Source organism: Alosa pseudoharengus, unplaced genomic scaffold (genome assembly GCF_046254945.1).
Source record: "Alosa pseudoharengus isolate Yale_2024_CS ecotype anadromous, Long Island Sound unplaced genomic scaffold, YU_APseudo_1.1 YU_APseudo_1.1_scf_4, whole genome shotgun sequence".
Taxonomy (NCBI): domain Eukaryota; kingdom Metazoa; phylum Chordata; class Actinopteri; order Clupeiformes; family Clupeidae; genus Alosa; species Alosa pseudoharengus.
This window is the reverse complement of record NW_027468774.1, coordinates 39,717,054-39,741,273: the sequence shown is the minus strand read 5'-3', so window position 1 is coordinate 39,741,273 and position 24,220 is coordinate 39,717,054. Positions and strand designations below refer to the sequence as shown.

Below are 24,220 nucleotides of genomic sequence, written 5' to 3'. Positions count from 1 at the left end.
TCCACTGTGTGTCATTACTGCCTGACGGGTTACTGCAGAGTAGGCAGCGTGTCTCACAACTGACTGATTGGAGACCGGCCCTCTGCGTTCCTGCATCCCTCTGCTTCCTGAGGCGAGGAGGTCACTGGAGGTCAAGGCAGACCTGCTGGACACCACGCAGCTCTCTGGGCGCTCTGCCCTGTCCCTCGCCAACACCCCCCCACCTCCTCCCCCTCCTCCTCTGCGCTGAAGCTGCCTCCACTCTGCCAGGACCCCTGCCAACCTCCGCCTTGCACCATCCCTGTGTACCACCCCCTCCCCGCCAGACCACGTCCCTGACTAATCCAGTGTTTGGGAGCTGCAATTCTGAACAACATCTGATCATGCAGACCATCAGTCACATCCCACCTCCTTCATTCTGAGCCGCCTGCATACTACAGTCCTGGGCCTTACACTCAAGTTGCAACAGGATAACAAGAAGAGGAGATGATCTGAGGGGTAGGCTAAGCAGCAGCAGCAGTAGCAGCATCCTTTACCATGTAGGGGTCCAAGCGCCCATTGGGGACACAGGTTTCAGCCTGACTCACAGACATTTTCCCAATCTCTCTCTCTTTCTTTCTCTCTCTCTCTCTCTCTCTCTCTCTCTCTCTCTCTTTTCCATGTCTTTCTACTCACTGTCCAATCTAAATTAAAAAGCTAAAGCGCCCCAAAGATAAAAAAAATTTAAAATGAAGGGAGATAATGGCGGCAGTGAAGTTCGCAGACTGGCATGGGCATGCCAGGGAGCAGAGAAGGTGGCCGCTCTCAGAGTTCAGGCATTTGGCAGCAGAACAGGAAATGTCCGGAAAGCGAGGAACGGGTCACTGGACTCTGGGTTTGGTCAATGAGAGCAACCAGCCATGGTCCTTTTGTTTTAGGAAAATGAGACTAACGCACCACACCACTCTGGCTCAGATCTCAAACGATCAACAGACTAAATTCTGTAGATACGAACAACGGACGAACAACACCGCAGAATGGCTTTCACATTTGATTTGGTCACCGAGACAAAACTGAACATAATCAGCATTTGGTTAACAGTTTCAACACAAAAGAACATTGTATGTGTGTACTTATGAGACATAAACATGTGTTATTGGTTTCATTACAAAGTTCTATGAGCGCGGTTACTCCGTTCAGCTTGGATGGGTCTATGGACTGGGACAAAGAGAGGACTATGCTCTTGGTTTAGCTGCTGACAGTAACGCCTCAAAGTAAGGCTCCCTAATGAGGGGGAAGGAAGGCTAGCACATGAAAAAGTAGAGATTAGCATTTTAATATGGCTCACTGGGAGAGAGGCAGACACACAACTCATAATGTTTAATCTACTGAGCATCATCACCATAACCATAAAAACCAATCACCAACGTCTCGGGGATCGCCGACATTTAGAGCTGGAGTTTGACTCACAAATCCACAGTGACATTCACACATGGCATTTTGTAATCATCTCCTTCCTCCTCTCTCACTCCATCTTGCTTTTTCCAGAACATCTCACCCTCACCACAGGGTCTTCGTCTTCATCGTTATCTTCATCTTTGGAGCTATAGGATTAGTTCTCCTGGAAGACAGCTCTGAGCATCACTAACTGAGCCTGTGATTAGTTTTTCCCAGTGATAATCCGGAATCTATACAACGCTGTAATTACCCGCTCATAGGCTCTGTGTATGCTATTGTCTGTAATCTGCAAGCTATCCATTTCTCTCTCTCTCCACAGAGGCTATTTTAGGTCAAGCTTTTTTGCGACTCTTGCAACACTTCTGGGCTGGAGTTGATTGGAGTGATATGCTGATTAATCTGTCAGACAACTTCAGCCTCTGGGATGGATTTGGCTCTGGTCTGGCAATACAACATCACATCAGTATAGCCTGGATGAATCCAGACCAACCAAATTTGGATTTGCTCTGCAGGTCCGTCTGGAAAGGATCCAATTGACACCCATTTCAGAACTTCCCATTTCACGACTTCCTGGGGCGTAACCAGCAGTGACATGGTGCATAGAACTCTTGCCCAATTGTTTCACATGTTGAGCATGTTAGCACTTTAGCAATCTTTTAATCCACCTTCTCTTTCCCCATATGCCTATTATCTCTGTTAGCACTTTAGCAATCTCTTAATCTGCCCTCTCTTAACCCATATGCCTATTATTTCTGTTAGCATGTTAGCACTTTAGCAATCTCTTAAACTGCCCTCTCTTCTCCCATATGTCTATTCTCTCTGTTATGCCATGCATCTGTATGGGGACAGGATGGCTCTGACCTGGTGTATTTTCTCCCCTGAATCAGGTAGTTGATAGGCTAAAAACGGCTCACCATGTTCTGGCACACTAGTATTTCTAAGAGCTTTGTCATTGGACAGATGCAAGGGACTGCTGCACTTTGTAGAGTCCTTATTCTTTCGAGGCCATTGTGCAGATTGATTCTTCAGACAGGAAGGCTACTTTGCTATCCATTCTAAAAACAATGGCCACAAGTGAGTGGCCATGGCTTTCACTGCCTGGAAACACAACACAACACAACACAACACAACACTTCTGCGAACTAAAAGGGAAATCACTGACACACACACCAGTCTTCGGCTTACACTCCCTACATCCTTACAACACAAATGTACACACATGCACAAATGTACATACATGCACGCACCCCCACACACACACACACACACACACACACACACTCTCTCTGTCTCTCTCTCTCTCTCTTTCTTTTTGATAATGACCTCTCCCTGTGAAATCCCTCACACAAGTAGTCTCAAGACGGTATTTAAGGTTGGAAGAAGGCTGACAAGGCCAGTTTTCCTGCTAGCCGAAAGCATAAATATTCATAGGCTGGTAAGCTTGTTGACACGCATTTAGAATTGCTTTGATCCCGACCACGACGACAGATTAAGTGTATTAATCGACGCTCGAGAAGGAAAAACCAAGGATGGCTCTCCAACCACCCACTCATACCTTTGATGGCGAACACTCCATGGCAGAAGTCTTTGAAGTTGATCCTGCCGTGTGCGTTCGGATCCAGATACTTGGCAAACTTCTTCACCTGAAAGAGAGGAAGAGAGAAGAGTCAGCATAATATTCTAGCTCCCATTTCACACACATACACACACATTCTGGTTGTAATAGTTCAAATAAAATAGATGACGTGTTGTGTGGGCAGAATTTGGTTTCTTGCAGCAAAGATTGTTTTATGCTGTTATAAAACAATCTTTGTGATTAATCAGCCTGAATGACTCAGGGGTGGCAGCAAGTGATGGGAACAGTGTGCATATTTATCAGCACGTGGGATGTGTGAACGTGACGCTTCATTATATAATGTGTCAAACACACTCTAAACCTACTCATATGCAAGGGGGAAAATGGCAAATTTGCCCTAAAGGGGGAAAAACAACAAAAGTAAATAGGGAAATTTGTTTTTCAGTGTGCAAAAAAATTATAAAAAGTAAATAATGACATTTGTTTTTCAACATGGGTTTCAATTCTGTCATATTAAAATGTAAGGTTCAAGGTTCTGTTTGTAAAGAAAATTAACAAAATAAAAAAACGACTACGCTTTTCTTAGCGTAGTCATTTGTATGTCAAGCTTGGTGATTTGGAGTGCACTGAATGACACATGAAAAAAGCCTGACAATGTGATCTGATCCGGTGATCCACTGATTCATATTCTAACTGGATTTCCTCCAGATGACTAGAAGTAGATGGAGGCGCTCGGTGAGCGAACAAGGCTGTGTCATCCCCAATCACAGAGGCATCCCTCAGACTTAGAGTAAGAGCTCTATGCTCGCCTAAGTAGCCATGTATTATGTATCACGAAGGAGAAATAATTTATAACAGTCCAGAACACAAAGGGATGTGGAAGGGGAGATGGAGAAAAGAGAGAGAAAAGAGATACAGACTCTGAGTGAGAGAGAGAGAAAGAAGGAGAAAAGAAAGAGATAGACACTCTGAGAGAGAGAGAGAGAGAGAAATGGGGGGAGAAAGTGCATCAGTAGGGAGAAAAACCAAAGTGCAGAGTTTGAACGAGCGATAGAAAAAAAATAGCAATAAGAAAAAGCCAAAACACGAGAGATCGAGAAAGACTGAAAAGAAGGTCACATGTAAAACCCTCAACCTCGTTATCCTTGTGACACCTACATCGGCTAGTCCTCAAACACGCGTTACTGTTGTCATTTAATCAGAGGTGTAAAAGTCCGGCTTCAGAATGTAAAAGTCCTGCCACATTTTTGTTCCAACCATTCACTTAATCAGCTGATTCTAATTAGTACAACTCTTAAGCCAGGTAGATCAGCTAATAAGTGAAATCACCTGTGCTAAGTGCACAGGCAAAACCAATACATGGGTTTCATCAGGTCCCTTTCCACAGGTGTATAAAATCAAGCACCTTAATTATCAATGCAGACTGCATGGTGCTTGATTAATACACCTGTGGAAAGGGACCTGATGAAACCCATGAATACAGCTGCCGCTGGGACTGTGATCGTCGTTTGATGTTGATGCCAATCAACCCAGAACACAGAATGCACCTAACGACAGTGCGGATCAAAGCAGACAGCCTCTGATGGGTCCCGGAGAGGCTGTGTTCATGGGCTGAGGAGGCAGAGAGGAAATGGAGCTGTCACTCAGCACGACGAAATCTGTTTTATGACAGATGATTGACAAGCGTGTGTCACTGTTGGTGCCATAAAACCTCCATGGTTGGTGCATTCATGGCACTTGGGAATGACAAGGACCGCCCCCGTGGCTACTTTGTTTTTCCCACAGCAAGTGTTCATGTGCTTTGCCGTCAGAATGTGTGACAAACACGGATGCCACAACAAAGGTTAAAACATACACTCACTAATCCTAAATAAACAACTATATTTGCTTAAAATATAGTGTAAGACGCTTGTGAAAGAAAGATATGCAGCTTTCAAGTGACAAAAACGGCAAATTCCCAAGTTCACATTGAAACTGTTGGACATGAAAGGCCACATGGACTACAAACGAACTACAACGTGACGACAAAAGTGATGACGAGCCCCTAACTGGGCAACTCTGTTAGCAAAATCTAGCCCCAGTTTCCGACCTCTGACTCACACATTACGTGACGTGAATGATGCGGAATGATAATGTTTTGCCTCGGAAAAAGGTTTTTCCGAAGCCCATGAACGCTAGGTGTGTCCCTGGGAGACCATGGCAAAGTGGATTGTCTTCTGATGCCACAAACACACATGCACCCAATTTGGTCTGATGCATCAAAAAATCATGACAGTAGGCCAAGGAATACAAGCACAAACTCACACAACTACAGTACACACATACAGTACACACACGCAGAGCCACAGACATACACACCCATGTACACACACAAGGAAATAATAGCATGAATGCACTCATTCACACCTCAAATGAAACTTTCGCGCAATCAGCTCATGTGACGACCTGTTGATGAGCATCCCAGTTCATTAGCAGCTGCCGCGCTTGCTCACACTCACACCCCAGACTCCTAGACAGACGGCAGCATCACCTCGCCACAGGTGTTCACACCTGCTAAATACAGATCAGACGCAGCATGGGGCTCATCACGCCTCAGAGCGGAGAGCGAAAACCAAACACGAGGAGGTGCAAGCAATGTCAGCTCTGCGCGTGTCTATTGCTAACCCAGTGGTTTATTCTGGAGAATGACTCATCAAGGTGCCACAGAAAGTGATGTGCATGTGAGCTGTAAACAGAGAGGTGGTAGAGGAGGAAGAGGCAGCACACACACATTTACACACACAGCACACACACACATTTACACACTTATACAGACACAGCACACACGCACTTACAAACACATACAGTACACACACACACACACACACACACAGTACACACACACACACACAGTACACACACATTTACACAGACATACAGTAACCACGCACACACACCTGACTACGCCACCTAAATGTAAACTGAGAGAAGCGCACCAAGAAAACAGAAGAAAGAAAGAACAAGCCCAACACACACATAAACACAGTTCATGTTTAATATGTTCCATCTACAATAACAGAGACAGGGACAGGGAGAGAGAGAGGTGGGAGAGAGAAAGAGAGAGAGAAGTGGGGGGGAGAGAGAGAGAGAAGTGGGAGAGAGACAGAGAGAAAGGTGGGAGAGAGAGAGAAAAACCTAAAAGACATTTATGACGAATATTGGCAATCTAAAACACAATCCCAAAGCAAAATGCAATGCTATTTGACCCTAAACAGGAAATATACACTTGCACATTACCTAACAAAAATAAAAGAGACAAATTTGAGATGCACACTAACGAAATACAGACTCAGTGAACACCGTTTAGCCATAGAAACAGGAAGACACAAAAAGGCATGGCTTCCAAAAGACGAGCGTCTATGCCAGCAGTGCAGAGATGATGTTGTTGAAACCGAATGACACTTTTTAACTGAATGCCCAAAATTCGAATCAATTCGCAATAAATACTTCCCAAAAATGAAAGAAAAATTTCTATGATTTCTATGACTTACCAAACCTGAATAAAATACTATACCTATTGGGAGAAGACACAGACAGCTGTATTACTGCTGCCCAATATGTCACCAGTATGCCTGTCACCAGCTGAGAGACACTGAGTGATTTCTGTATGCATGTACATGTGACACACACACACACACACACACACACCCCTCTCACAGCCACAGCCACATACACTAACTCAACACAGTCCCCTGTTGTATACCATACTTGAAGTTTCTACGCAGTCCACTTTATGTACGTGCCCTGATTAATTGTATGTCTGTAAGTTTGTTGCCTGTGTTGAGTCACTCAGAACTCGAACTTGAACTCGATATGTTGTACTCAGACACAGACAAAAAAAATTCTTTACACTTTGTCCATGTACCCCTATCCCTTATACCTGTATAATTGCTTAGATCCTGATACTGTACTTTTATGTAACAATTGCTTTGGCAATACAAGTGTCCAGGGTTGGGTCAGATTACTTTGAAATGTAATCCATTACTGACTACAAATTACATGGCAATTTTTGTAATCAGTAACGTAATCAGGATTACCAAAAACATGTAACGTAATCTGATTACATTAGGATTACTTTTAGATTACTTCAATAAATATGTCCCTTAAGTAAAAGACACCACCACTGAATTGATAAAAGAATTCTCATTCTATTTTTCTGTTTATTATTTTATTACATCTAAGAAATCTCTTTGCTCTGAGTAAAGCATTCCTGTGTGAATTAACTGATCTTTTCCTCCAAAAATCTTAATGTAGCCCCTTGTTTTAGTGTTACCATTTACTTTGAGGTCACCAGGTCCCATTGTCTGAAAAACACCTAAAACTAATACATTTCTATAGCTATTCTTCACTTTGGGGGTGGTATTTTGGTGGTTGAAATTTCCCCAAAAATTGATCACTTAGTCATCATGGATGTGATCATGGATCACTATTCTCCAAACATGCACAACTCATCTTAACCTTTATAAGGGCACACCTGGACAATGAATTTAGCTTTCGCTGGATTTTTTTGACCCAGGGACATGGCCTGAGATTGAATGACACCATGTCCATTTCAATTGTGGGGGGGAGAAAATTATTCCTTTGGGATGTTTTTCAACCAGGGGGACCTGGTGACTTTCTCAAAGTAAACAGTAACACTAAAACAAGAGGCTACAATAAGATTAGGAGGAAAAGATCAGGCAGTGTGCCAAGAGACCTGCCCCAATAGTAAATAAGTTAGTAAGTAAGTATAGATACTTTTTTGATCCCGTGAGGGAAATTTGGTCTCCCAATCCGTGAATTAGTGAAGCACAGTGAACACACAGTGAGGTGAAGCACACAATGAGCACACAGTGAGGTGAAGCACACACCAACCCGGAGCAGTGAGCTGTCTGCTACAACGGCGCTCGGGGATCAATGAGGGGTTAGGTGCCTTACTCAAGGGCACTTCAGTCGTGGATGTGGGCATGGGAGAGCAGTGCCCACATTTTTTCTACTGGTCGGGGATCGAACCGGCAAGCCCGAAGCTTGTCGAATTAAAAGATAACTAGGCTACCATTAAAAAGTTGCATTGCTTGCATGATAAAATGTAATCAGGTAATCCCGAACAATGTAACTGTAATCTGATTACACAATTTTTTTATTGTAATCTGGGCTGATTATAGTTACTTGATTTTTGTAATCTGATTACGTAATCCAGATTACATGTAATCCGTTACTACCCAACCCTGCAAGTGTCATATTTGTCAATAAAGCACCATTTGAATTTGAAGAGAGAGAGAGAGAGAGGTGGGGGAGAGAGAGAGAGAGGTGGGAGAGAGAGAGAGAGAGAGGTGGGAGAGAGAGAGAGAGAGGTGGGGGAGAGAGAGAGAGGTGGGAGAGAGAGAGAGAGGTGGGGGAGAGAGAGAGAGAGGTGGGAGAGAGAGGTGGGAGAGAGAGAGAGAGAGAGAGGTGGGGGAGATAGAGAGAGAGAGAGAGGTGAGAGAGAGAGAGGTGGGGGAGAGAGAGGGGGGGGTGGGGGGGAGAGAGAGAGAGAAAAACAGAAAGAGTGGCAGGAATGAAAAGGAGAGCAGAGCTGACACAAACAGGGGGGGGGGGCGTCGTGATCAAAGGCTGCTGATTAAGCTGCTGCTGCTGTTGCCACCCATGGATTTGGGGGAGAAGAGGAAAGAACAGGCACAGGGCAGGGGGCAGCCAGAGTTCAATACCCCCCTGGCACACACACACACACATCTCAACCTGAACACCACACACACCTACACTCCACATGGGGTAAGGCTTTAGAGATGAATAGAGTGAGAGGGAAGGAGGAAAGGAGGAAGAGAGAAAGACGAGAGGAAAGAGAGTGAGGACGCTGACAATCACAAGGAGTGAAGGGCTGTAAAGAGGAAGTAGTAGATGGAAGAATGAGTGAATGAATGACCAAGTGAGTGAGTGAGTGAGTGAGTGAGTGAGTGAGTGACCAAGTGAGTGAGTGAGTGAGTGAGTGAGTGAGTGAGCAAGTGAGTGAGTGAGTGAGTGAGTGAGTGAGTGAGCAAGTGAGTGAGTGAGTGAGTGAGTGAGTGAGTGAGTGAGTGAGCAAGTGAGTGAGTGAGTGAGTGAGTGAGTGAGTGAGCAAGTGAGTGAGTGAGTGAGTGAGTGAGTGAGCAAGTGAGTGAGTGAGTGAGTGAGTGAGCGAGTGAGTGAGTGAGTGAGTGAGTGAGTGAGTGAGTGAGTGAGTGAGCAAGTGAGTGAGTGAGTGAGTGAGTGAGTGAGTGAGTGAGTGAGTGAGTGAGTGAGCCAGTGTGTTTTAAAAGGGAGCAAACATAGCAGGTAAGATGGAGCCATACAACAATTCCAACCAATCAACATGTTGCTTCAGGAGCTAAAAAAATGGAGGGGTGTATTAAGATTGGCTTTAGAGATCAACTAACACCAACCTGCAGACTGTACCTGCAATTGCTATAATCAGAGAAAGACACATAAGGAAGAGTGAGAGCAAAAGGGGAAAAAAGAGAGTGCAGTGAGTGGATGGATCTTCTCACAAAAGCCGACATCTGCGTAATAATAATTAATTTTGTTCATGATGAGCTCTGCGAACTGCAGGAGCAGCATAAGGTAGTGTGGCACTGCCATCAGTAAACAGATCAATTCAGAGCGTAAACACTGAGATCTGCCATCAGTGCAGAATATGCAAACACTGATCTGCCAATTTAATACAATAAGACACTTAAACTCAAATACAAACAGAACAACAGAGAAGGAGAAGAGAAGAAAAAAGAGAGAAACGGAAAGAGAGACGCAGAGGAACCGAGAGGGGGAGGTGAAGTCTGTCAGAATCTAGCAAAGGGTCACATCTTCCTGGGCCAAACATGCACTGCAGCATCTCCCATCTATTCAATATTTAGCATTGTGACGAGTTACATAAGCGAGAGAAATAATGAAATATTCACTGCTTAAGCAGCGCAGCAGTTGCTAAGCCACAACCTGTCCAATGGAGAATGGCAGAGAAACCTTGCACTTGACATTGGCTGTTGTCTGGTTGCAGGAGAGGAAGGAGGCAGCAGGGCACTCCTCCAGCTACTCAGACTGGGGAAGGGTGCGGGACGGCGCTGCAGAGCAGCTCACTGAGGCTGATTTTAAAATTAGAGATAGAGCGGGTCTCTGTCTAATTGCTCAAGACAGGAGGCTCCAGATGGAGCTCCAAAACCAGAGTTTAGTCGTACAAAGGACTAGGAACCCCAGAGCGTAGCTCTAGAAAGGGCTCAGAACCCAAGAGCATGGCTCTAGATAGGAACCAGAACCCCAGAGCATGGCACTAGAACAAAGGGGCGAGAACATGGCCGAGAACCTGAGAGCATGGCTCTAGAACAATGGGCTCAGAACTCCAGAGCATGGCTCTATAGTCCAGTCATTTTAGGAGAAAGGGTTGAACAAATTGCAACACAAGCAAACTTAACTGATTTTGTATCCTCAATATGTTCTGAGTAAGGGAAAAAAAGCCCTGAAGAATCCAAATAGGGGAAAGTTTAGAAAAAGACCTAAATATACCCTATTCATGCGCCTATACAGAATTTTTCTCACGCAAATAGGGGAAAAAAATTAACCTTCACATATCACCATGAAAATTACTGAGTTGATTACTTAGGCTACATCAAGACAAACAAAAAATGTATTATAAGTTTTTTGAAATTGTTTGTTAACATGGGCAAACAGGGCACAATGTAATTATGTATAGCTAATGTATAGTGACCCAAAACTAATTGCAACATTTGACAAACAAATTGTCCAAGGCATGGAGGAAGATAATACATGTCTTAACTGGTATTATATCTCATCTAGAGGGTATATTCTTATAGAAAATATATAGTTTATGGTGTTTAATTTGTTTTCCCTGGACAGTATAGGCCAAAATGTATCCACTTTACACTAGATTCGCCTTTACAGAATAGAGGGCAATGTATTGTGCATGGCATAGAGGAAGATGGGAAATGTCTTAAATGGTGTTATATCTCCTCTAGAGGGTATATGCTTATAGAAAATATATGGTTTATGGTGTTTAAATTGTTTTCCCTGGACAGTATAGGCCAAAATGTATCCACTTTACACTAGATTCGCCTTTACAGAATAGAGGGCAATGTATTGTGCATGGCATAGAGGAAGATGGGAAATGTCTTAAATGGTGTTATATCTCCTCTAGAGGGTATATGCTTATAGAAAATATATGGTTTATGGTGTTTAAATTGTTTTCCCTGGACAGTATAGGCCAAAATGTATCCACTTTACACTAGATTCGCCTTTACAGAATAGAGGGCAGTGTATTGTGCATGGCATGGAGGAAGATGGGAAATGTCTTAAATGGTGTTATATCTCCTCTGGAGGGTATATGCTTTCAGAAAATATATAGTTTAGGGTGTTTAATTTGTTTTCCTTAATAGTGCAGGCCAAAATGTATCAGCTGTTCACTTGATTCGCCTATACAGAATAGAGGAGTATGTGTTATGCATGGTATGGAGGAAGATGGGACATAAGTTGATTGATGCTATATTTCATGTACAGTGCATATACTTTTAGAATATGTATAGTTTTGACTGTTCTATGACTTTGGTAAAACCATGACCCATGCATAGGCATGCATTGTTAATTATTAATCTTAAACTATATTTATTAGTATAGCATTTATGCCAGATGTCACAACAATAGAGTCACTTGGAGGCTAACTGCAGTTATCCCATCTGCACCCTTCTGTCGAATTAGGACATGATCATGTCCATCTTCAACTTTGCCTTCACAATTTTCCTGCATTCACTAACATAAACATACTGTGCTGTCCGATTATTGTTTTAGACAAAAATTGTGCAAAGTAAAGGGGCATCATACAGGCCCCTCTGATTGGACAGACAGTATATCAGTCAACCCCTGGGCAAGAGGTCAATTACTATAAGACTTGCAAAATGATGGACTGATATGGACTAGTGTGATATACTGTATGTTTCAGTGACCTCTAAATCAGATTACGTAAACACCAAAACCACTTTCCTAGGCTGAATAATGCTTAACTATGTGTTTGTACAGATTACACATTGTGGAACACTTACATGCAAAAACACACTTGGCTCTATTTAAAGATTCAACAACCATTTCCATTGATTCAAAGGGCCACAATGTAAAAAAAGACACCAATTCTGCAACAAACCAGTCTGAAATAAGCCAAAGAAATTCACTCTTTGAAAATAAAAGAATGTTCCTCAACAATGCAAGATTCTAAAATTCCATGTAATGTTAGATGGGGTCAGATATTCTTTAGAATGTGTATTCTACAACATTCTAATTACAGTTTTGTCAGTATTTGCTGAAGAATAATGCATAAAACAACCCTCATTTTAACATATTTCCACCAACTGGATTTTCATGGTCTTTTACTATGGTGTAAAGATCACCAATTGAAATATAAAAATGTGAAAATAAATTCTGTTGCAATTAGTTTTGGGTTAGACCTTTGCCTGGACTATTGTTCCGTTGTGGTATTTATACAAATGAACTATACGTAATTACATTATGCCCTGTTTGCCCATGCTAACAAACAATTTCAAAAAACTTATAATACATTTTTTGTTTGTCTTGATGTAAGTAATCAACTCAGTAATTTTCATGGTGATATGTCAAGGTTAATTTTTTTCCCCTATTCACGTGAGAAAAATACTGAATAGGCGCATGAATAGGTTATATTTGGGTCTTTTTCAAAACTTTCCCCTATCGGGATTCTTCGGGGCTTTTTTTCCCTTACTCAGGACATATTGAGGATTCAAAATCAGTTAAGTTTGCTTGTGTTGCAATTTGTTCAACCTTGACCCCTATTTTGGCTTAAAATGACTGGACTACTATACAGAAGGATCTACAACACAGAAAAATAGATAAATAGACCATGTGAAGGGAGACTGTTGACTGTTGCCTATCTGCATACTATATACTGGTGGCTTTGGCTGATGTTTATCTGCTATGTCGCATCAATTTTGCACAAGCTAAATATTGTGTTATGTGCAGAGTGCAGAATGACACGATAGTTCTATGAAGGGCTGAGAGACTTTTTTGTTTCATAAGGGCTGAAAGATTAGGTTTTTTTAATAATGCCTTTTTGCGTCATTGCCACTAAATGGTACCCTGGAAATCCAGAGTTCTCGCAAGAACACAATGGAATTGTCTCTGCGAGACACTCTGGCAATGAGCAATGATGCACGTTACCTTTTCCCCTTGCATTCCGGGGAACCAGCTAAACTGATGTAGACAGCGCTGCAATGTTGGAGGACAGTACACATTGGTCGTAGTGATATCCGATTGCGTCAAAGTCCGAAATCATTCAGAGTAAACATGGTCTAGTGTTATCCAATTGCATGCAGTGAGATTTTTAAATGCATGCTTGTTGCTGCCCCTCGAGTTGGGCCATTACATTGTTCATGGCCAGACCCTTAATCTTTCTAGATTACCAGGGTCTGGATTTTCCAGGCTAACTAAATGGTATAGTGAACAACAAAAACAAAACACTGGTGTTGGTATTAGTTATTGGTTATTGTTATTATTAACATGGGCACCTGTATCAGCCCACAATTTCACAATCGGTGCATCCAAAAGAGGAGGATGTTATAATCACCTGTACACAGATGAAGAGCCCTTACTTCTCTTAGGGCCATGGTCATTCTGTTCCACTCTGGATTGTTCGCTCTCTCACTCTCTCTCTCCATCTCACTCCATCGCTCTGTTTGTTCTCTCAAGGCCACTGCACACAGCCCAGAGGAGGGGCGGAGTCTCTGCTCCGCAGGGACACATGTACCCACACACTCCCACAGCACACTCCCACACACACTCCGCATCACACACTGCTGCGTATCGCAACCGAAACGAATGGGGGAAAAAAGAGATAAAGAAGGAGGAAGAGGAGGGGAGGAGGAGAAGGAGGAGATGATCGCAATTCTTTGTGTGTGTGTGTGTGTGTGTGTGTGTATTTACGCTTACATGTCAGTGTGCAGGAGAGGGATTTTGTGTGAGCGTGCCTGTATCAGTGTGTACAGTGTGTACACTCATCGATGTGTGAGTAAGCCAGTGTGTGATCAGTGTCAGTGGCTGGTGGAAGCTCGTCTCCCATGGCTGGCCGTTCAGCGTGTCATCAGCATCCCTTCTGTCCAACCTCGTACGTACAATGACTCACAGTCAGTGGACCCACACACACAAAGGTCCTACTATCACTCAACAGCTCTCCGCCACCCAAGACATCCACGACTGTCCCTGTGACCGCTGATTACATCATACTCAACCAGGGCTACTGTACACCTAACATGGCCATCTGCACTGCCCAATGCTGCGGCTTGAGTGAGTGAGTGAATTGATTGGAAGGCCTAAGAACACAGTGTGCTCACAGCCACCGAGTTTCCATTCCATATTCACTAGCATAAATCTGAGGATGCCATAGTTATCACGAAACCATTTCAGAGAGGCGGTGAACCGTATTTGGCATCTTTGCAAGCAGTAAAAACAAAGAAAAGCAGTATCTGTAACAGAAACTAAAACAGCTAATGGGTCAAATAAAAAAGCTTTAAAAATGGATTGGATTAGCAGAAACAGCTGAGTGATCATCAGTGGGTGTGTGGCACACAAAGAGGTTCACACTGTTGTTGCCGGACAATAGAGCTGGTAATAGGGCTAGCACTCCAAATACATGAAAAATTAATAAAATATCAACACTGTAAAGCAAGTGTACAACAACCATGACAACATCTCCTCCATTCTCTCAGGCTCCTGCATTCTAACTACTGTATGTCCCTCTGTCTAACGCACAGTGGCATTTAGGTAAACAAATTAGCCGGAACCAGCAATCATATTTGGACACGGCCATGTTCTCAGTATCATGACAATTAATCCCTGAAATGAATAGTGAAGCCACAGTGAGATGACCGCCGGGAGGGGAGGAGACCACACCTATGGGATAAGATGGCCGATGGCTTCTTTGGTCTATTTTCAATTCAACGGCAAACAGGAGATTTGATTTTCATTCATGAGAAGCACGATTCTCTTCCACACTGCTTTTCCGAAAGCAATAAAGCTAAAGGCGCATTAGTAACAAAGCTAAAGGTGCTTGTGTTGGTGCTTCACTAGATTCAACAAAATGACCAAGGACAGCCTATTTAAAGACCCTAATGGTTAATACAAACATGTTATTGTCATGTGCTCCAAATCATGCAAGGCAAGGCCAAAAGCATGATTCTAACTGTGCTCTCTCTCTCTCTCTCTCTTTCTCTCTCTCTAATGAATGTGTCCTCTTTATCTTCCACGGCAAGGAACAGAAAGCTATTTTATCAGTCACCCGATAAAATCAGCTACCTATTTGTTGAAATTGCACTTGGTGAAATTTCACAACTGTTTAAACAGATACAGTTCAGCAAGCACTGAACTACATAGTCCGATTTTAGGTTACTATGAAAAGTGAGGAAACCATCATGGCTGACAGAATGAAGGTAAACATTACCATACCCTGGATCACCCACATGTGGGGGAAAGAAAAGGATTCCATTTTTTTCATTGGTTTTGAGTTGAATCCCATCCAAGCAGCACTGTCAGATCAGTTCAGCATAAGTAAGTAACCCATAACACAGGGCATAAAACAGGCTCCCTCTGCTCTCCATTGGCCTGACCTGGATACCAGAGGCCCAAAACAATATGGGTCTTCTCTCCTGATCTGACGCCCCACTGGTCACATTTTCACCAGGGGTTGTGGGGGGGGAGGGGGGGGGGGGGAGTCCGGGGTGTCGTGGATGCCTCTCGCCACCACCTCTTCACCCACCCACCATCTACCCCTCCACCAGCCTGACTGACAGAACACAGCCTGAGCATCCACCACCAGTTTGTTGCGCAGGTGTATCCATGGTGACGGGGCAGGCGCAGGAGCGGGAGCTGGAGCCAGAGCCAGAGCAAGCTGAAGCGTTCCACTCAGCAGCGGCTGTTATTTTTAGCGGCCACCAGCCGCCTATAGATGCTTGAGCCATCAAACACGCACTGTGCGCTTAACGACCCGAGACATTCGTGTCACGTTTTCAAGCCGGCCCCGGGGGAAAGGAGGGCAAATCATAAAACAATACAAAAACAAACAAACAAACGAGCAACTGATGGGGCCCCCGGCTGGTTGGACAGTATTAGGCCAGAGAGCTACAGAGAGGCCCGTGCCTGTCTGGCTTTGAAAACATGCCACACAAGGTGCCCCAGTTCACATCGTTAGAACCACAACAGCAATAATGGCTGTGATCTTGGAAGGATGAAGAGCAGAGAAGGAGATGATGCGGGAGTAGGTCAGTCTCATCTCTTTCTCTCTCTCTCTCTCAGAATGTGCCTCAGGTTTGGTCACGCTCTGAGAGCCCACCTGCGCTGCATGGAAGACAAGATTACCGCACGCATCAACAACACAGAGGTACAGCACACTGGTGGGTGTGAAGGCCGTGCTGGATTCTACAGTATTCACACAGGGGGAAACTGGAACAGCACTTATACAACTGTCATTACCAATACCTGCAACATTTAAATGGCATTTTGAACACTCTAACGTTAGTCATTAAAGCTTCATCCAGCATATGTCAGTAAAACATCAGAGATGTTTTAGGGCATTTAATGCATTCTTTACAAGCTAATTCTCAACTACTTCGCCAAGGGTCTAACAAGCAGCCCAAAGAAACAAACAACTCTGGTAGCAAAGAAATGTGTCTATGGTATGCAAAACAATTTACAACGACTTATCTTTGACCCAGTCAAATGTGAGATGTCAACAGCAGTTTATACTAGCCACTAACAAAACATCCATTTAAATTTTCCAAAATTATATCTACAAAACCAGCCCTTGAGGCGGATGAGGATGCTTTGTATCCTTATTTGACCCGGATGTGAAGGACTAGAATGCCTTCATGACACTTACCCCTGCTATGGTCTGGACCTGAATATGGCAGAGCCTTTAATTAACAGACTAAAAGTACCACAAGCAGACTCGTTTTACATAAGAATATATATGCGCTAGCTTTGAACACAGACCTGATAAGCATCATTACAAAAGGAATGGTTGTAAAGAGATAGTTGGTGCCAAAAAGAGACTTACCTCATCTTCACCACCTACATTGAGTCACACCCACATCACATACATTGTTTCTATAGCTTTTTCACAAGCAGTCAAGTGCTCACTGAAGAAAATCTAATTACATCGGCCAGTTCTGGCTGTCAACATAAGCACAGGGAGGACGTATGACAGTACTCTGTCAGGCTTAAGCTATGATTTGGCTGCAATTTAGAGTAATTTTCAATGATGGGTGTTCCGTTGGCTGATTACAGAGACTGCAGTGCTTTTGGGGATTGGGGAGGACACCTTCTAATCATCGACAACAGCTTGTTAACACAACCCTAAAAGTGCTTTAAATTAAGCATCACTTCACCTTATTCAACCTACACTGGCAGACTTTTTTGTTCATTTTACAGTTTTGTATGATGGGGGAATTGCATAGTTCACACATAACAACCATACACTACAACAGAAAGAGAAATATGTTAGGATGTATAAACGAAGATGAAGATTTAGATTTTTTTTTATTCTGAAACATAAACTCTTAGCTTCATGAGACCCAAATAAATATCTGCTACAGCTTAAAGACAGATGGTCAAATATGCCAAACCTGATAAAAACCACATAGAGGCTTTAAATGAAATGACGACAATGCAATGCAATAACAGGCAGAGATCCCAGCCTTTCCAAGGGCATTCTCATAGACTCGCTCCATGGCGACATGATCAGCAATGGCACCACAAAAGTGGGTGAAGTGCTCAACAAAAGAGCAGTTTATTTAAGCTCAAAGCTCTGTTTTGGACAAACCAAGGTCTGAATGTATTTTCAGTTGAATGTCATGTGTGATTGTACTGCCATACTACAATTTGTATTGTTCTAATGAGATCTGAAATAAACTATTCCAGTGTAACTCTGTAATTATTTTAGGGTGTGTTGTATCCATACAAATAAGAAGAATACATAATAGACTTGTGTTTAGGGCATAAGGATACCAATGGAGATGTTCATTTTTTCAGAAAAATCATTAATTTTTTCAGCAATGATGATTGCAACTCTATGCAATGTGTCAGCACTGAAATAGTGTTCAGATCCAATGACATAACATTCCCTGATTGACAATCAAGTGTGCAATAAGCTGCCATACAACAAAGGCGTTGAAAAGGTCTATATAGAAAAGAAATGCGTTGCAAATATTCATAGCCTAGCCTAATATATGCATCCTACTCGATAATATTATGCAATCACTCTCCGGAGTCTCCTTCCCTGGCCGAGGATTGAGAGACTCTGCACTCTAGTCTACGCTATACCACCAAGGTGAGCTACATGATTAAGCATTAAAAATAGTTGTAGTGAATGGCTTAAGGCTGCGAGAAAAAGTCAACCATCTAAACGAAAATCAGATCAAGATCACTAGTTTTACTGTCCAATGTTATGACAACCTGTTAATGAGAACTGGCAAAGGAGCAAGTTGATCCAATGATGTCATTTTATTTCTGATGTGGTTTAACATGATAGAGATGTCTTTTACTCTACATCTTTTGTCTATAGACCATAGACGGAGTGTTTATTTTCACCCGACCATCCTTACCATGATATGCAGTATAGCCTACAGTTTGATTAGTGAACCTTACCTCATCCCCTTGCCCGAACTGAAGACCAAGGTCTACGAGGTGTTCAATGCGAATATAGCCGTCTGCATCCTCGTCACAAACGTCGAAGACTTCTTTCAGCTTTTTCAGAAACCCCAGCAGCTGTTCCTGGTCAGGGAAGACATTGCCGTCCATTGTTGTACTTGAGTTGTTAAAGATAAAAAAAATTTACATGCACTCCAAGGGAATCCGTGCGATGGGCGCCATCATCAACAGCGCTCACTGCTTTGCTTCTAAGCGCGCAACGGTGACATCAGCAGCATCACTGGATGAGCGGAAAGGTCCATCGAGTAGGTGGTAAGGGGTAATCAAGAATCATCATTAACACTCCTACGTAAAATATAATCTTAAGAAATTACCCATGGGATACATGATGGTCAACAATAACTAAGACATTAAGTCAATTGGAAATTTTCATTAAAACGTAGATGAATTGTCGTTTCAACATTACCCGCGCAAGGTCCCTCCCACTGATATAATGATATTGTGAATCATCCATATTTTATTTCTCAAGAGTTTCTTAAACATGTTTTTCACACGTGTGACGTAGGCTTTTTACTATAGGCCTAGGCTTCTGATAAGCCTATAAGAGTCTTACTAATCATTATGACTGCATTACATTACCATTTCTAACATACATTGTTAAAAATAATAATAATAAGCTTTATTTCTATAGCCCCTTTCATACACAGAATGCAGCTCAAAGTGCTTTATATTCGGAACATGTAACACAATAATAGAAAAGAATCAGTAATTCCCCTTGTTGCTGTGGCCGTTTATGATCCTATCAGCAACATATCAGAAATACTTAGTAGTATACAGTGTTTCCCATACATTGACTTTTTTGTGGCAGCCCACCACAATATCAACACTGACCACCACACAATGATTTTCTATGTTGTACTACTTAAATTTTTGTTCAAAACTGTGACCCCCCCCAGTCACCTACCACCACAAATAGAATTAAATTCTGTGGAAAATACTGGTATATATAGGCTTTGCGAACAAATGCTTAATGATTTATGGTTTTTGGTCCTCTGTAGCCTATTATGTTTTCGCGTAATTATTCTCCCACCCTATAAAATAAAATCCTCTAGTCACTTGTTTACAAAGAATATTTATTTATTCAGTCTTCACAGTTGGCATACACATAGAAAATATTAAAATCATATCCTTTATCAGGAAGTCAGTTCTATTTTACATCTGCAACAGTCAAACAGAGACAGTTCTAAACATTAAAACCAGAGGTTGATGTGTTCCCTTAGTGCTTCAGTTGCTGTGTTGCTGTGTCTTCAGCTTTACTGCATCATGAAGACTCATCCCACATTCTCCACAATGAGCCGTGGTTCCAACAGGGAGTCCCACCGCTCGGTCAACTGCACAACAGACATCACATCAGACGGCATAGCAGAGACCTAGCATTTCAGCACACCGCATACAAGGGAGCTGTGCGGTGCACAAAGCACCAACCGCTTTCAACCCACAACAATTACAGGGGATCATCCTGGAGCCCGTTTGTATGATAGGGGGAGAAGGGTTACACTCGGCAGACGACTGACAAAAGAGAAGGCTTTAGCTCAACTGCAACTGTGACGTGCAGAGCAAATGTCCCACTGAATGCTGAACTGGCAGAACACACGGCACTAAGTTTAAATGCCAACACTGAACTCTTACCACTGTAAACAAAGGCCTAAATTACTAAATGGACCAGAATAGGTTGAAACCAACCTCTACCACTGGTACTGGTCCACATTTAGAATACTCAATTCTCATTTTCATACTCACTGTCCATGAAAATGTTCAGTGAGCAGAATATTAATCAGAAATAGAGACTCTGAGGAAGAATCCATGCATACCTGGGATCCTTGGGTCACGGCATACTCCACCACCTCAGAACCGTCAGGGTTCTCATACACCAGGTCAAACTTACCCGGTTCTATAGGAACTAAACAGACAGACTTGTTAGAGAGGCCGCTAACAGGCCCAACTGAATTAACAGCATTGGCCACATATTATACAGTATATGGCACCACCAAGCAGTTAGTTGTGCAAGTCTGTACCTTTAGGTCTGGACAGTAGTTCCAGTTCTACCATGTTGGTGATGACATTGAATCCAGTGATCTTTCCTTCCTGATGGAGAAAGGAGGGGAGTGAGAGAAGGAATGGAGAGTGGACCACAGAGACACCCATAACATGGCAGCCAGATAAACAGCTATTGTATGAGTTAAGAATGCCTCTGAATGTACTTTTTTTTTTAAAACAAACCAATTGTTTAAAACATGTTATGTCATACATAAATCAATTCAATCAGTCAGAAACTCAGAGCATCTCATAGAAACAGCCCCCAAAAGTTTGGACACACCTTCTCATTTCAATGCGTTTTCTTTATTTTCATGACTATTTACATTGTAGATTCTCACTGAAAGCATCAAAACTATGAATGAATGCAAAGTTATTTGGCCCAGAGATGAATATTTGTCAAGTTATGGCTTGCTGAGTATGGTATTAAATAAAATAAAAAATAGCAACTTTAAAGAAACTAGAATATAAGACATGTTTTCAGTTATTTCACACTTTTTTGTTAAGTATATAATTCCACATGTGTTCATTAATAGTTTTGATGAATCTACAATGTAAAATAAAGGAAATGCATTGAATGAGAAGGTGTGTCCAAACTTATGGCTTGTACTGTATGTTGTTTGGTAAATTATCATACTGATTTATTCAAAAGTAGCTCCCAGCATTAAGTAGATTTGACAAGATGTCCAACAACTTAAGATGTCCAACAACATAAGTCAGCACTGGCTGAATAGCTATGATTAAAAATCGAATTCTCTGACATCAGCCTTCAATGGGCTGGGATGGGTAAATATTTTGAAACTTAATGCAGTTTACCTTGTAATCTGACACCTCAGGAGTGTAATTCTCAGTCAGCTCCAGAAGCTGTATGAAATCAAAGCAGTGCATTAGCAAGAGATAGTACGCCTGGGACACACAACACAACACAACACAGCAAAGCACAGCACACCACAAAAATGTTAAGCTTTATTCGATTATACTACAAATGCAATGATTGATGCGCTGTGATCTTTTTACAAATAATTCAGACTGAAGACACCCTTTAATAACATGCACTCCTGAGAGAGATTAACAATGTCAACTTCACACAAAGGGGCATAATATGGTGAAGAGAGTGGACTGCAGCCAGGGACTCATAAGAGCATGTTTACACAGACACAAGCTTAAGTTTGGACCTGAAATAGCTCCACAGCTACTGTACCTTAAAGGCAATCTTCTGCCCGACAGGTGGGGGTGCAGCCAACAGTGGGAGCACATTATAGTCCCGTGGAGGAACCGGTTCAGGCGGATTCTGGGGGGGGGGGGGGGGGTTAAAGTATCAGCAATGTTAAGATTGACATTGTCCAGCTGATCTTTAATAGAGGTAGGTGATGGCCACCAAAGTGGAAGGTACAAAACTGAGTGTGCACATATAGATAAATAAATGTACACTACACTGTTGTGTAGCTTTCTGCACTTTGGTAAGTTTAGATTAAACTGATTTAAGTCAAGTGAAAGTGGACACCAGTCACAAATCTAAACATAACGGAGTGCTTCTCAAACACAAATGCACAGACCAACAATTAACTAGGGAGGATGACATGTTATGGTTGCACATTTGTAGAGTATGACTTACCTGAAGGATTAAACTGGTGTTGGTCAGCGAGTCATTAAACCTTCTGTCCCTTGTCCGGTCGTCGTCACTGTTGTCGTACCGGAAGCCCTTACTCCAGGGCGTTCCATTCCCCCGTCCGCTCCCTCTTCCTCCACCCCGGCTGGAAGACCCCCTCCGTGCAGCAAACCTTCCTTCCCCACGGCCCGTGCCTTTTCCTGGGGTTCTGGCGTCCATCCTGCCCCTGCCTGCCCCCACTACAGGACTGGAGCACACCACCCCTGCTACATGTAGGCCCATGCCGTTTAGCACCGGTTTCCTAATAACCAGCTCAATCTCCTCTTCACTGCTGTCCGAGTCTGAGGCCCTCAGGTCTGATTTGGCCGCCAGTGCAGCTGCTGGCTTTGCCGCCAGGGCACTTGAGGCAGCTGAGGCGGCTGGGGCAGATAAAGGGGGTTTTGGGGTGCATGTGGCAGAGGGTTTCCTGACAGGAGGCCTCTCTGAACTAGAGGAGGAATCAGAGTCTGAGGAGGTCTCAGCTTTTTTAGCCGGAGGCTTCTTCAAGCCGCCTCCAGCAGCAGCAGAAGCTGAAGCTGAAGCTTTGGGGTTGGAAGAGGGAGCAGGTGGGGGTATTCTGACAGGGGTCCGCTTGGGAGGGGGCCTCTTGGCACTGCTGGAGGAATCAGAGTCGGAGGAAGAGCTCTGAGCCTGCTTTTTAGGTGGTGGTTTGGTCTTTGTGTTCACCGCGGCATTTGCAGGACTAGGTTTTGGCTTAGCGGGAAGGGATTTGACAGGAGTTGGCTTTTTAGGGGGCTGCAGAACCGAGCCAGAGTCTGAGTCACACGATGACGAGCTGTCCTTGCGTTTGGTTCCTGTGTTTGAGCCAGACTTACTGACGGGACCTGCCCCGCTGCTTACTTTCCCCTGAGGTTTAGGATGCTGAGTGGGTCTCTTTGATGGCTCTTCATCACTGCTATCACTGGAGTCAGAGGACGTTTCCTTTGGTTTCCTGGCAGCGGGCCTGCCATTAAAAGCAGGAGTAGAGGGCTGCTGTTTTTTAGTGGATTTTTCTGGCTGAGGTTTAGGCCCTGGGGCTGCAGGGGTCAGTTTGGCCGTTTCTGTCTGCCTTTCGCCAGCCTGCTCCTCTTTCCTCTTTCTTTTTTTACTTTTCTTCTTTTTCTTGCCATTCTCAGTCACACTCAGCTGAGTTCCCTGACTTTCCTCTGTTTCCTTTCTCTTTTTCGAAGAGCTATTCTGTTCATCCTTCACCTCCTGTTCTTCGGTTTCCCTCCTTCTTTTCTTGGCTTTACTTAATTTGGATGTTTCTGATTCTGTAGCGGTCAGATGTGATAAACTCTCAGCTTTCACCCTGGCAATCAAAAACACATGTTTAGATAGTTCCAATGGCCCTATTGTGAGGCTAATGATTTGCATGCACTAGCAAATTAACAAAAGTCCGATGAATCAATAACTGGCTTTAAATTTGAATCAAGTATTGATTCAAAGATCTATGTGAAATCAGAGATCATTCGCTGACGTTACCTGATACTGTCATTATCCCGAACGACGTAGATGCTCTCTGAAGGTGGGAGGTAGCAGTCTTCAATGAACAGGTCTAAGCAAGTCTTCCGGCTGTAGTCAAACTTTTCCCTGATAACGCTGACCAGATCTGCAACAACCCTACATTTGTTGAGATCAATCAGCAACCAACACATACGACAGGTGGATACGGCGGGGGAAGGATAATCAAAATACAGCCTCACTCGAACCACATTGAGGCTAGAGGCGGCCATTGCTGTTAGAAGATGCGCTATGCCAAAGTTTAA

The 24,220-nt window shown here is 43.2% G+C and overlaps 2 protein-coding genes across 2 annotated transcripts in view; both read right to left on the bottom strand.

The window, feature by feature from the left end:
* The window catches only part of rab11fip4a (RAB11 family interacting protein 4 (class II) a), a 72,571-nt gene extending 53,712 nt beyond the window's left edge, over nucleotides 1-18,859 (bottom strand). Inside the window, exons 1-2 of the mRNA XM_076266285.1 lie at nucleotides 18,707-18,859; nucleotides 2,972-3,059 (exon numbers count right to left, since the gene is read on the bottom strand). Of these exons, the coding sequence (XP_076122400.1) occupies nucleotides 2,972-3,059; nucleotides 18,707-18,859 (241 nt within the window). The remainder of the gene's footprint in view (nucleotides 1-2,971; nucleotides 3,060-18,706) is intronic.
* Nucleotides 18,860-19,824: 965 nt separating this feature from the next.
* coil (coilin p80) lies at nucleotides 19,825-24,197 on the bottom strand. The gene is made up of 7 exons (XM_076267101.1): nucleotides 23,937-24,197; nucleotides 22,419-23,763; nucleotides 22,005-22,094; nucleotides 21,620-21,667; nucleotides 20,785-20,854; nucleotides 20,581-20,669; nucleotides 19,825-20,100 (listed from the first exon to the last, which is right to left on the bottom strand). Exons 1-7 carry the CDS (start codon nucleotides 24,185-24,187, stop codon nucleotides 20,041-20,043), a joined length of 1,953 nt encoding a protein of 650 aa, XP_076123216.1. The 5' UTR covers nucleotides 24,188-24,197; the 3' UTR covers nucleotides 19,825-20,040.
* Between the last annotated feature and the right edge of the window lie 23 nt (nucleotides 24,198-24,220).